The 14,036-nt window shown below is 40.3% G+C and overlaps 1 protein-coding gene across 7 annotated transcripts in view; it reads right to left on the reverse strand.

The window, feature by feature from the left end:
- FAM13A (family with sequence similarity 13 member A) overlaps window positions 1-14,036 on the reverse strand; it is a 368,680-nt gene that overhangs the window by 37,903 nt on the left and 316,741 nt on the right. For all 7 annotated transcript variants that reach the window (XM_078445913.2, XM_078445914.2, XM_078445911.2 and 4 more), the window contains 5 exons: window positions 6,889-7,099; window positions 6,279-6,417; window positions 5,464-5,545; window positions 4,426-4,646; window positions 3,685-3,768 (listed from right to left, as the gene is read on the reverse strand). In XM_078445913.2, the coding sequence (XP_078302039.2) occupies window positions 3,685-3,768; window positions 4,426-4,646; window positions 5,464-5,545; window positions 6,279-6,417; window positions 6,889-7,099 (737 nt within the window). The remainder of the gene's footprint in view (window positions 1-3,684; window positions 3,769-4,425; window positions 4,647-5,463; window positions 5,546-6,278; window positions 6,418-6,888; window positions 7,100-14,036) is intronic.

Consider the following 14,036-nt stretch of genomic DNA (forward strand, 5'->3'; position numbering starts at 1 on the left):
TGGAGAGGATGTGGAGAAACGGGAACCCTCTTGCACTGTTGGTGGGGATACAAACTGGTGCAGCAGCTCTGGGAAACAGTTTGTAGGTTCCTCAAAAAATTAAAAACAGATCTACCCTATGACCCAGCAATAGCACTGCTAGGAATTTACCCAAGGGATACAGGAGTGCTGATGCATAATAGGGGCACTTGTACCCCAATGTTTATAGCAGCACTTTCAACAATAGACAAATTATGGAAAGAGCCTAAATGTCCATAAAGTGACAAATGGATAAAGATGTGGTTTATATATACAATGGAATATTATTTGGCAATGAGAAAGAATGAAATCTGGCCATTTGTAGCAACATGGATGGAACTGGAGAGTATTATGCTAAGTGAAATAAGTCAGGCAGAGAAAGACATACCGTATGTTTTCACTCATATATGGATCCTGAGAAACTTAACAGAAGACCAGAGGGGAGGGGAAGGGGGGAAAGTTATAGAGAGGGAAGGAAGCAAACCATAAGAGACTCTTAAATACTGAGAACAAACTGAGGGTTGATGGGGGGTGGGGGAGAGGGGAGGGTGGGTGATGGGCATTGAGGAGGGCACCTGTTGGGATGAGCACTGGGTGTTGTATGGAAACCAATTTGACAATAAATTATACACACAAACACACACACACACACACATATATATGTTAATATATATATAAAGTTAAACTAATTGATAAAAAAATGGTAGACTGTGCAAAGAGAAGATAGTCCTGAACAGCAGATAACCAGATAACCAGAGGGAAGTATTTACATAAAGCTTCAGAGTTTGCATTTAAATTTGAACATAGTGTGTTTAGGGTCATGTTAGTTCCCAAGGTATTAAAATACAACATTAAAATCTACTGATGAGGAACAGCATCAAGAAGAATCTAGAAGTTGTGAGCAAGCAACTCCTTCCTTCCCCTCTACATTACCATAAAGGTATGGTTGACAAAGGTAATACAGTGACATATAGTTATGTGTTGTACTTCCTGTGACATGGACTTCGATGAGACTGGTCCTTAAATGTTAAAAAGGACATGCTTTCCTAATAATTAATAGAGATTTATGTAAATGAGTGTTTTTGTTTTTCATACACATGTCAATCTGTAGAGTGCGCCGTTAAAGCAAACAGCCTTGTTTAAAAAAATCTACAAAGCAGCAGACAACTGTTTTGGTCTGTGATTTTGATATTCGTTGTCCTTTCAAATCAGAATTTGTAGACTCAGCAAAAACCCATGAGCTTTGAGCACCTGCTTTTCTAAAAAACAAGAAAAAAAAACCCCAAAAAAGCAAAAAAAACCCCACAAACCCATAACAACAAACAAACGAAAAACAAAACAAAACAAAATAAAAAAAAAACCAACAACAGCTAGGATTTGGAATGAAAGTTTAGCTCTGGGAATACATGTATTTTTCTTCTAAGAAGAGTTTGCCCAAATGGTATTTACAGTTCAGGGTCCACGGTAACATCACAGATCTAAGAATGAAAAGTTCACTCTTTGATATTCACACTGGCCAGATATCAAATGAACTCTGCTTTTTGTGAGGAGGCTGGAGCATCATGTTCCAGAGGGAGGCAGACAGTCTGACTGCGAACCAGCAACTAATGCCACTCAAAGTTCTAGAGCACTTGTTTCCTGCCCTATGAGATGCTAAAATCTGGACCCAAAAGGGTGTTTTTCCAACATCTAAAAAAACCATGAAAGAAAAGGGAATAACAAAGCAGGGCCAAGATCTAAGATTTCACATTCCTAATGATAAGAGTGCTAAAAAAAATTTGTGTTCTTTCTCCTGGTTCCATCATTTAATAAGAAGTAGGCCGTAGACAGCAGAACAGATACTTGTAGCAAAAGTGAAAACATCATTGATTGGGCACCCCCAAATCTGCTACCAAGCCACTGTGTCCCACTACTCAGGCCAGACAGCCCACAGGTAAATGTGTGCGTGTGTGTCTGTCAGCCAGTCTCCATGACAACCTAGAACAGACATCTCTGAGGTTACCACAGTAGCTCAAAGCCAACAGAGCTGGTCTCAGTAGGGCTGGGTTCTGAATCTAGGTCTTCCTATCCCAGTCCACGTACATGGCCTCAGGCCAGGCAGAATGAGAGGATCTGTGCCCAACTCTGAGCAACAAACATCTGGCACACAAGCGCCTGAAGTGGCAGTAAAGATTAGGATGTGAAAGCAGCTGAGAGATCTCAGGCCTCAGGCAAGGAAGTCTTTAAAGGAGTCTATCAATGTCGTATGTAAATATACACCACGAGCAGAAAAGGAACGCTGGAGAAGGAAAGCACGCGAGTCCTGCCCACCTGTCGGCCATGAGGAGAGCTGTACTTAAAAGCCTCTGAGCTGACTGTGGAGAAGGGGTCTCTCTCTTCTAGAAGGATTTCAGTTTCACTTCTACAAGTGCTGAGTCCTCCAGGAGAAAAGGACAAAGTTTCACAATATATCTGAGCTCCAGTGCATTTACTATTTGGTTCAATGCCTTTAAAAAATCCAAAACAAAACTTGACTTGAAACAGAACCATTATCCCAGAGCACCAGTATTTTTCCGCTGTTGGGACAGGCCAGCCAAATCAGTCAGCAGCAGCTCCAGCTTTTTTTTTTTTTTTTTTTTAATTTAAACCTGATAAATCCAGAACCAAAATACCATGGAGGATGCAATCTATAGACAGTTCATTGGGCACACGGTATGTATCAGGTCTCTGTGCTAGATGCTGAGGACCAGGTGCACTGCTCGGTGAACAAAACCCAGAATTCCGGCCCTCACAGATCTTAGAGTCTAGTGCAATTCCAGGCTGGAAACAAGTCTTTATTCAAAAGAGTGTATTTTACATGAAAATACCATCTCTGTTATATAGCCAGGGCTGTGGCTGCAGAAGAGATCTATGCATTTTGGCTATATAAAAATCCTCTGGGAATATAAACTTCATGCTTCTTTAACACCTGCTCTTAAGAACTTGTTTTGTTGGGTTCTTGGCAACACTCTTAACAGAAGGTCACTAGGAGTAACTGACAAAGATATCTGATTACAAGCTCCTTAAGGAATAAAGCAGAAGCCTATTGGGCCACCGTCTCTCCCAGGACTCACAACAAACATGCAGTAAACATGCTTGCTGAATAACAAATCTCTTCAAATGCTTCCTGTTGCTGTGAAAAGGCAAAGCCATATTTTGGACTCCTCACACTTTTGGTTCAGGACGATGGCTGAAATTTCTCTACAGATAAACACTGGTTGCAACTACACTGAAGAGAGACTGAATTCTAGGGTAGATCATAACTAGTTTAACACCTTCATTTTATGGATAAGAATGCCTAGAGCCCGTCATGACTTGTAGGGGCAGATCTGAGGCCAGGGAAATTTCTAGGGCTCTGTGCTATAATCTATAATCTACACCCCTCTATCACTGTCCCCCTGAAGCCAAACACAAGTGACTAAATGTTAGCTGCAAACTAATTTGTCTTTGGAGCTCAAACTCCACAACTGCTTGAGAGTGGAAGGCTCTTATCAGTTTAGTCTTTGGAAAGCTTAGTTCTGGTGAAAATATGTAATAATCTGATAAACATCAGGAAAACTCAAGTGTACAATACTGTTGTACACAGAAGATTCATTTCTAAGGCCAAAGAGTTCACCCCCCACCAGAAAATTCAGTACATTCACATACCGGCCGTCCATGGATGCTTTCATAATATAGCAGAGCTTTCTGCAGAGCTACCTTCTCATTAGCAATCTGGTCTTTGGTCATATCCTGAATAAACACAAGGATAGAGAAATGAAAGAGGGGGAAACATTTACGAACATCCCAACTTCTTTATTTAAACAAATTTTCTCAAGTAACGTTAAAGAGAATCATCATACAATAGCTCCTTGAGCTCTATTCAAAGCTCACTTAGGAATGAGCTCTTCCTGACTCTTTTACTGGAAATATGGATAGCACAGCCGAGGCATCATCAACTACTTGCATCTCCCATGTGGCAGCAAAGGTACGCTGAATACTGAGGTAAGCAAGGCAGCGAGGCACATGGGGGTCAGCTCAATGGCCCAAGCAGTGACTACAGTCACAAATCACAAGGTCCCAAAGCTCTGTCTATAATCCTTCTACTTCAGACTCATCAAACCGTCTGTTAGCCTGAATGAGGTCCTTCTGTGATCTGTACAATAGAGTTTTCTGCTTCCAGTTTGTAGTCATAAACCAAAGTACCTACAGTGAAAACACTCGAAAGCTGTTTCAGCAGCCTCCCTAGGCATCTAAGAGTGTGGAAGATGAGGGTGTGGGAGGTCTGCAAAGGTGTCACCACATCTCTCTTCCCATTGGGACCCATGTGTCAGGCCCTATGTTCCTACCATGTTGACTGGAATGGTTTAGGACTAGCAGTTAGCTGGGGCCTTCACCAAATCGCCACACCTTAATGTCCTCAGGACGGCTGGTTTCTGTCCGCTTCTCCTGGAGCTTCCTCTGGATGGATTCCAGTGTGGCTTCAACGCTGGGCTTTATTACTTTATCCATGAGCTCTTGCTTCTTCTCCTCTTCTTTCTCAAGCTGGGAACCAAAACTCTTGGGGAGCGTGTTACTTCGCTGCCGCATCCTGGGGGTTAGGTCCTCTTCAGATATCTTTAGTTTTGACTCTAGTTGAAAAGATTTGGGGGTGGTGATACATGAGAATTGATGTCTGCTGAACCCAGATTGCTTTTCTGTGGTGTTAATAACTGTTTAGCCCCATCTTTTTGAAAGAAAGTATCTAATTATATCAGTAGTTAAAATCCTTGGGTTATTATGTAAAAGCCTGAAAAAATGCTCATGTTTTCTTGGATTATCTGGAATGTTTTCCAAATTCCTGGGAAAGCTTTAGCTATGTAACATCCATGCTTTGTCCACACTAACAGGTTTGCTGTTCTCAGAATGTGACAGACGTTTCCTATCTTTCTCCCTTACTGTTTATAGGTACTTACTGATTCAGCACTCAACTGCTGGCCAACTTTTTCTCAATAACTTACATCCCTCGTTTTGGAATTACTTTCCCTTTCTATTCTATTTGGTTGTTTATGACTGTCTCCTAAAAGACAGCATGCTTTTTGAGGGACAAGGACCAAATTCTTTTCATAGACATCTGTGTTTATAGGTCTTCTCCTAACACCACAGCAAATAAAACCTTGGTACTTTAGTAAGTGTTGACTTGAAACCATCATCCTTAAATTCGTGATTTGGGGAATTGGAGAAATGTTTCAGAATTTGCATCTTAGCTGATCTGAGTTGACCTGTGATAGAGACCATGGACAGACATGGGCAAGGTGTCCCCTGAACACCACATGCACTGGGAAGCAGTGTTAAGGAACTGGTCTTTTCTGAAATACTTCAGCCCGTGGTCAGGATGTGGTGAGATCATGAATTCTGCAGGTGGCATGTCTTACAGAAGCCATGCCATGGGTCTAGAACTTTACCTACCTTTAAGTTGTTTCCGGAATTTGGCAAGGTCATTTGTCCATTTTAGAACCTCTGGATTGGCTGCTTTGTCACTGTGGGAAGGCTGAGAAAGGGAAAATTTAACATAAATGTTTTCAAACTGGGGCAGGAAAAAGAAGAAAAGTTTGATGATGAGTTTGTTTTAAAGAGGAAGGGAAAGTTGAGTCCCACTGGAAAAAGAAATTAAACATGAACAATCACAGCAAACGTCACAGGTGTGATTCCACTGTCTTTCTTTACATCTGGTTATTTTTGATGCTTTCAAAGAATTCCTCAGAGGCAAAATGGTGAATTTCTATGAGGTCCATGGCCTGTTTTCATGAGTTGTAGGGCTCAGGCCATCAGGCTAACAGAACAGAAAGCAGAGGGGTGTAGGTTTTACACTGCAATCACCATGCAAATGCCTTTTTGCTGCACTTGGGGGCAATGTTAAGATAGATCTGAGAGTAGAATGAGGTCAACGCTAATGAAATTTTAGAAGATAATCTTGAATGAAGTTTTAGCCAACTAGAAGACATCATTTAATGATTTTTCCCATTCCTTTTCATGGATAAATGTATAAGATGTCGACTACAACGTTCAATTATTTGTAAGAATACCCTGTACAAGGAAAATGCTGATACATGATGTTTGGGACTTATCAGGGTTTCCCATCCAGTTTTTACTGCCTTTTTGTCTTAAGGTCCATAGAAATCTCCCTTAATCGTTCATCACTTCTCTGAGCTGCTGACAGGCTGGCATGTCAGCATGTCAGGGGACAGGAGGGGACAGGGAGAACCCTGCGAGGAGGCACTTACTCTGTACTTCCTCTCTTCTTCAAATCTATCTTCAAACTTTCGGATCTTCTTTTTAAGGCTCTGAATCCGTCGCGTGAGCTGGGCAGGCGTCAGGTCCTCCTGCTCATCATCGTAGGACCCGAGAGAGGAGCTCCGTCGCCTGTGAGGGGCACAGCGTGGGGCACTCACTGCCTGACAGGTGGGGCTTGGGGAAGGGGATGCAGCATGGAGGGAGAGGGTCCCAAAGGTCTCCATCCTCTTGAATAAGAAAAAGTTGACTACCAGTTCACTTTGTGACCCTGGGCTCTAGATGTCCCATTTATTAAATAGGTCTTTCTCTTGCTCACATTTACGATTAGCAAAGGTAGTACTAAACTATGTGCTGCAGACCCCAAAGTTACATTTTAGATAAGCTTTGGAAAGGATGTGCTAATGGAGATTCAGTATGTGGTGATATAGTTGGGCCAATTGAAAAATTACAATGGAGCCTGCATACTGGGATGGAGTATTCCCCATAGGTTCTTCCAAAGACTTACAATGTAACTTAAAAAATTACTAGCCATCAACACCATTCCTATTCTTTCTAATGTTATGGCGATGATGCAACTGCTTACCAGCAACACAGACATACCTCATGAAAGAATGGGAATTTGGGGGAGAAGGAGGCACTTCTGTGTCATCCAGGTATTGCCGACTCTGCCCATAAGCGTAGAACCGAGGAGAGAGCATGGGGTCACTGTCCTCATCCAGGAGCTGACGAATCAGGCGCCCAGCCTGCGGGGAGAGGTGCGCTTCGTCGGAGTCCACGTTCTCCTGCTGCCACGAGAAGGTAGGGACTGGCTCTGGAAAATACAGAGGGTAAGAAGTCAAAACCACTCATAAAAGCAAATTGTTTCCAGAGTGTTGGGTGGGGGGATGGGCTAAGTGGGTGATGGGCATTAAGGAGGGCACTTATTGGGATGAGCACTGGGTGGTGTATGTAACCGACGAATCACTAAATTCTACTCCTGAAACCAAGACTACCCTATATGTTAACTAACTTGGATTTAAATTTAAAAAAGAAAGAAAGGAAGAAAGAAAGAAAGAAAGAAAGAAAGAAAGAAAGAAAGAAAGCATAATTGTTCCCTAAGTTTTCTGAATGGTTTAGGATGCACTGGATTTGGGAGGCACTGAACAACCTCTCACTTCAGATTTCAGGTGCAGATGAAGGGTGCTATACCCCAACAGAAATCATCGATAGATCTGACAACCTTCATCTACCTTCTAGCTCTGTCCTCACTTGCATTCAAAAGAGAAGGGGATGAGAACGTGTTCACATGAGAGCATTGTGGAGAAGAAAAGCAAGTGCGTCAGCAAGAGAGGTATTTGGCGTCATGGATATGTATCCATCAGTGAAATGACCAGAGAGTCAAATTCATCTTGTGAGAGCCCATTTACCTAGTCTGGACTTCCATTTGGGTCTTTCAGTAAGCTGTTCATGTGCTTCTGCTTAGCGCTGGGATTAGCACATTTAAGATGCATGTTTTGCACTTGAAACTTCAGAAGCTGCTCAAGACTACAGTTAAAGTAAGGTGCTTACACAGATTAGTTAAAAACACAAAGAAGAATGGCTTGCAAAGGATAAATCTGTACAAATTATTTTAGTCTTTAAGGAGAAAAACCATACTCAATACAACCTCCTGATTTGTCATTTTTGGAGGGAATAGTGATATTTCTCTTTCCCTCAAGACCCACCTCAATATATTCCTTTTTTCATTAAAAAAGTCCTACCAGATTTTAAAGATAGATCTCAGATGATGTAGGGTATTTCATTTGTAGTACTCCCTGCATTAAAAAAAAAAAGTTATGCCTTAAGTATACTTATGGATTACTGTGATTTATACAAGGCTAGAATTTGGCCATGCTCTGAAAGTTTGGGATTCCTAGAGCTTGAATCATGTAACATTTGTTCCTCCATCTATCAAAGTGTTTATAAAATCTACAAAATTATCTTAAACAAGTACCTACTCAGTATTTTATTTAAAAGCATTATATTATAATCATAGAACGTTAGAGCTGGTTGAAACTTCATACATCATCTAATTTAGCGATTTCTCAGCCCTGGCTGCATGTTAGCATCACAAAGGGAGATATGTGAAACTTCTAATGCACAGGTTGTCAACCACGCAACTCAACAGAATGTTCAGGAGAGGGCCCAGATATACTACCTGCCCCTCCACACACACACACACACACACACACACACACACACACACACACTTTAAAAGCTGCCCAAGAGATCCTACATGCATTCAGATTTGAGAACCATGGATTCAGTCCAACAGAGAACATATAAGGAAAGTGAAACCCAATGAACTTAAGAGCAAATACCTAATCAATGACAAGAGTTAGGACTAACACTAGATCTCCTGACTTGAAGGAAAGCGCTTCAGTTTAGTATGTGCCAGATGCTCCAATAACAAGGATGACTGTGACGTTTTTGAAGACCCCACAGCAGAAGAGGTAAGCACATTACTTAAAAAAAATTAACCTCAGGTAGAATGACATCCGTAGGGTCTCAACATTTAAAGAGAATGAAGTTATCTGGGAACTCAGGTGGTAATACAAATTATTTTTAAAAAGGAAAGCAATGTTAAAGACAGATTTTTGTCCACTCATCTCCCAAAGTGGCAGGGAACACGTGGGTAGATGTACTTGACTAAAGCTGGGGGGGACCAGGAGTTCCCCTCATATGCACTAAATCTTGCAGCAAGCTCCTCCTAGGTGTCAGGGCTCAGATACAAGCAGCTCCAAACTGCTGGCAGAAAAGAACAGAAAATGGATGGAGGGGTGAGGGAAGGAGAGAGTCAGTGGAAAGTAACCCTTAGAGGAATAAGAAAAATGGAGTAAGCTGCAGAAAATGGAAGTATTAAGCTGGCTAGACTGTATCTTTTCATGATATTTCAGAAGACAGCAGCAATTTTCTTTAAGGAGTAGTATCAGTGGAGGCAGGCAGGGAAAGGGTTAAGATGGCTTACACAGTGTTGCAGCAGGCTATAACTTCACCCCAGAGTGGCAAAGGAGCAAAACACGTGGGGGGGGGGTGTGGAGGCCAAGGTGGCATGCAGGGGACAGAGGGCACCGGCAAAGCAAAGTCTGATATTGATATTGGCATATGGGCCATATGCCAGTTGACATTGGCCAGTTTGACATTTCGACTCATCACAATTTAAAAAGGTGTCACCTCAGATCCTGAAGTCCTTGAGTTTGTCTGAACCTAGCAGAATGTCTCTTTAGAAATAGAACAACTGGGGCACCTGGGTGGCTCAGTCGGTTAAGTGCCCGACTTCGGCTCGGGTCATGATCTCACAGCTTGTGAGTTCAAGCCCTGTGTCAGACTCTTTGCTGGCAGCTGGGAGCCTGGAGCCTGCTTCGGATTCTGTGTCTCCTTCTCTCTCTGCCCCTCCCCCGCTTGCATTCTGCCTGTCTCCCAAAAATAAACAAACATAAAAAAAAAAAAGAAATAGAACTAATCTTTCAGTTTTAAACTGTGTCTGAAACAAGAGTGTGTGTCTGTGACCATTATCCAAACAATGTCTCCAGTAAAAAAATATATCGTGATCCTGTATTAACTATAAAATACTAATTGTGGAACAGAGTTATGTTATCCTTTGTGGGTAACATGGGGCCATTCATCAGATTTCCCTTTTCTTAACACAGCTCCATTCTTGACCACTCACTTCACTGACAAGATGTCCCAATGTGTCCTTTTCCTAACATCACCAGTGGTATATATGAAATACAAAGTGGAAGCAATTCTAGCTTATGGGTGACATTTTCTCTTAAAGGATAGAGTTAGCATAAATGCATTCACTAAAAAGTGAGAAATGTAAAACCATTATGAATTTCAACCTTAAAAATAAAAGATTACGCTGCATCATTAGTATGCATGTAGAACAAAAGTGAAGTTTCTCACCCAGGCAAAATGAAATGAAATGGTTGTGTTTCTCCTCTTTCTCTCTCTTTTGGTTTCCATGGATTTATTCATGTACTTTTTAAATTGAAGTATAATTAACATACAGTGTTATCTTAGTTTCAGGTGTATAACATTCAACAATTCCATACATTACTCAGTGCTCATCAAGATAAGCGTACTCTTCATCTCCTTTATCTATTTCACCTATTCCCTCCACTCACCTTCCCTCTGGCAATGATCAGTTTGTCTGTCAGAATCTGTTTTTTGTTTGCCTCTTTTTTTCTTTGTTCATTTGTTTTGTTTCTTAAACTCTGCATGAGTGAAATCATATGATCTTTGTCTGTCTCTGACTTATTTCACTTAGCCTTATACCCTCTTAGGTCCATCCATGTTGTTGCAAATGGCAAGATCTCATTCTTTCCTTTTATTCTATATGGTCTTATAGTTTAGAACATATAGTGCAATATAACTCAATCAATAAAACCAACTATTCCTCTGTTTTAGTTTGAAATGATCTAAAAATACAAGGCCTACTCATGTTTTGATAATTGACACTTACCTGGACAAAGAAGAACTGAATAAGAACAATGTAGTAAATGACAGTGTGTTCAGAGAGTGATCGTCCGCCTAGAGACTGTTTTGAGCATATATTCATTGCCATACCCCATTCCTAGTTTGGGAAATAGCTTATGTTTTCAGCAGTAATTCAAGAGCAATGAAATGGATGAAGATATCTCAAGAAAATTATCCAAAGGGAAAACAGAAAAGATTTGATGCTTCAAATTAGATTTTCATCTTAAAGCACCACATAAAACAAATGCAGCTTTATATCTAGACCAGAATTCCTTAGGTACAGTGATTTTAGCCACGTGTCTTGTCACAAAGAACTCTGACCATAAATATGGCATGTCTCTCTATGAAAAATTAACCCACCAGGACGGCTGACATCAGAGCAAGTCAGAAGTAAAAGAGATGAAAGCTACCTTAAAAAAAAAAAAAAAAAAAAAGGTCCTAGGGGAGTCCCAGTTCAGACGCTACAGTACACACAGAAATAAGGGAAATTCACCGTGGGAAGAAGAAACATAGTTCTGAGTAATATGAATGTGGTCACTGAGATATAGCTACACTCTGCTTAGCCAGCTGGATCCATTTGCTCTACAAAAGACAAGTGTCTGCTAAGATGATTTATTTGATAAATCTGCCAGAATTAAGGGAGCTGATGTTTTCCATATCTCATTTCCAACTCTGTGCTATTTTGAGTCATCGCTTCCTGGCACGATGTCATACCGCCCGCCTTTCAGGGTGGCTCCTGAGTGGTGTCAGGAGGTCTGTGTACATCCCAGACACAGGAAGATGTAGAGGGTATTTACTGGGGAAATCCTATTATAACGGTTTCCTTCGTGTTACAAAACTTAACTTGACAACAATGGTAGTCCTAACAAATCCTTCAAATAATCTGGGTTACAAGGAGCCTTAGTAGTCAGCTTTGTCAATTCAAATTCCATCCTTAATTTTCATATATCTGCTTTGTCTCTATTTGCAAATTTAGTAAGTAGGCCCCCACTTGTTCTATTTAAGTCATTAATAAAATATATGGAACAGACTAGAGCTGAGGACTTTCCTAATAAGAATACCCCCATTTGTGCCAACTTTGATCCATGTATCTGCACATTTAAGTACTGTTGTTAATCAGGTACTAATTCACTTTGCTACCTGTCTTCTATTCTTTCCACATCTGACAGGGCATTGGAGTCCCTGTTAACGACCTAGCTGAGGCCTTTTCAATGTAATATTTCCCTAATCCAGAGTCTGTCTGTCTGTCTTATTCATACACACACACACACACACACACACACACACACACACACACACACACACGGAGGTTGGTTTGGTATTTGTCCTTGGTAATCAGTGGAGGATCCAGTAACTATGGGCTTCTTTTCTGTGTTCAGAGTCACGCACTATCATCAGACAGAACTGGGCTCTGGTTTCAAAGAAGTCAAACTCAGGCTGGTTTTTCTTGAAACCATACTTGGAAACATTTACAGAAGATAGTAATAATATCAACTAACACTCACATAGTGCCTGTTAAGTTCCTATACTATGCCAAGCACTTTGCATCTATTAGATCCTTTAATCCTTGCAACAAACTTACTAAATGAATAGTACTCTGTTACTCATTATCATCTGCTGTTACACCTATCTAAAAATAGGGAAGTTGAGGCTGAAACTGTTAACACATTTACTAACATGTCCACAAAGCGACAAAGTATTAGAGCCATGATTGAACCCACGGTGTGCCTGGCTCTTAGTCATTATGGCCTACTGCCTGCCAGGATACATAACTGGAATTGCTGAGAAAGAGGCCTCAGAGAGGAAGTCAGGAGATTTGTTATCTCGAATCATCATTTTGCTTCTTTTGGCCTCAGTTTTCTTATCTGTATAATGGGAGGTTTCAGTCAAAAGATCTTTAAGATCCCTTGCTTCTTCATCATTCTTTTAAAGCATTTCTTTTCTGAAGTTATTTTTGATAAGTAGTGATAAATAGGAAATATGAAGTATTTTATACCCTTTAAAAATGTTCTTTTAAACTTAATCTCACTATGACAAAGTTAGTAGAATTGCTGATGGTTTAAACCTCATCCTCCACAAACGGTACCCTCCAAATCAACATGAATTGGGTGATTAGGAACATTCTAATTAAGCAATTAGAGGTGTCTAATGACTGCCTCTGAAGGGCTTTCCTCCCCCCCCCTTTTTTTTAAAGTAGGTTTCATGCCCAGCGTGGCACCCAATGTGGGGCTTGAACTTACAACCGTGAGATCAAGACCTGAGCTGAGATTGAGCTGGATGCTCAAACGACTGAGCCACCCACGCGCCCCTGAAGGATTTTAAGTAACAATAGTACATTTGATTTGTATATTCATTTAATTTGGCAAAGTAGAAAAAAAATAATGCCATGTGGATAGATAAAAAATGTGCCCTAATACATAGGTACATATAGAGAAAAAAAAGAAAAGAAAAAGCACGTATTACTTATCTGCCGACAAGCATGATTAGACTCTGATCCTAGCCTGTGGAATCTGTATTAGTTTCATTTCCTTTTTTGTTTCCCTGATAGAATATGCCCCCGAAGCCAGAGAACAGCTTTGCCATATGGCAGCATATGCTTCTGAGGCTAGTACTGGCAGGCTGCTCAGTGAGCACCGCCTCACCTGGTGTTCTGCGATGGCATATGAGTGAGAGGGTATGAACTAAAGTGTGAGAACAGGGAACAGACAAGCCAACCCAAAACAGGAGGCTACACTGTGTAGTGACTTGGAGACTTACAGTTGGATGCTGGCTCATAGGATTTTGGTAACAATGACTTCCATTTCTACATTTTATTGCATTGGTTTCACATTCACAGTTTAAATTAGTGCAAAGTGGACTCCATACTGCAAAGCTACCATTTTGTTCGTTTCTTACTGAAGCCATATATATATATTATATATATATATAATATATTAAATATTATATATAAAATATATATTAAATATTATATATATAATATATAATATATTATATATATTAAATATTATATATATAATATATTTATATATAATATATTATATATATAAATATATTATATATATATAATATATATATATAGCATGTATATTATGCGTGTATGTGTGTGTGTGTATATATACGATTCCTTTATTTTGACTATACTATTATAATGTAATTTGGAAATTTAAAATAAATATACAATAAAAAACGGCCACTGAAAACAGTAATCAAATGATGAAAACGGCCTTGAAATGAATCCATGTACATTTTCA

Source organism: Panthera onca, chromosome B1 (genome assembly GCF_046562875.1).
Source record: "Panthera onca isolate mPanOnc1 chromosome B1, mPanOnc1 haplotype 2, whole genome shotgun sequence".
Lineage (NCBI taxonomy): Eukaryota > Metazoa > Chordata > Mammalia > Carnivora > Felidae > Panthera > Panthera onca.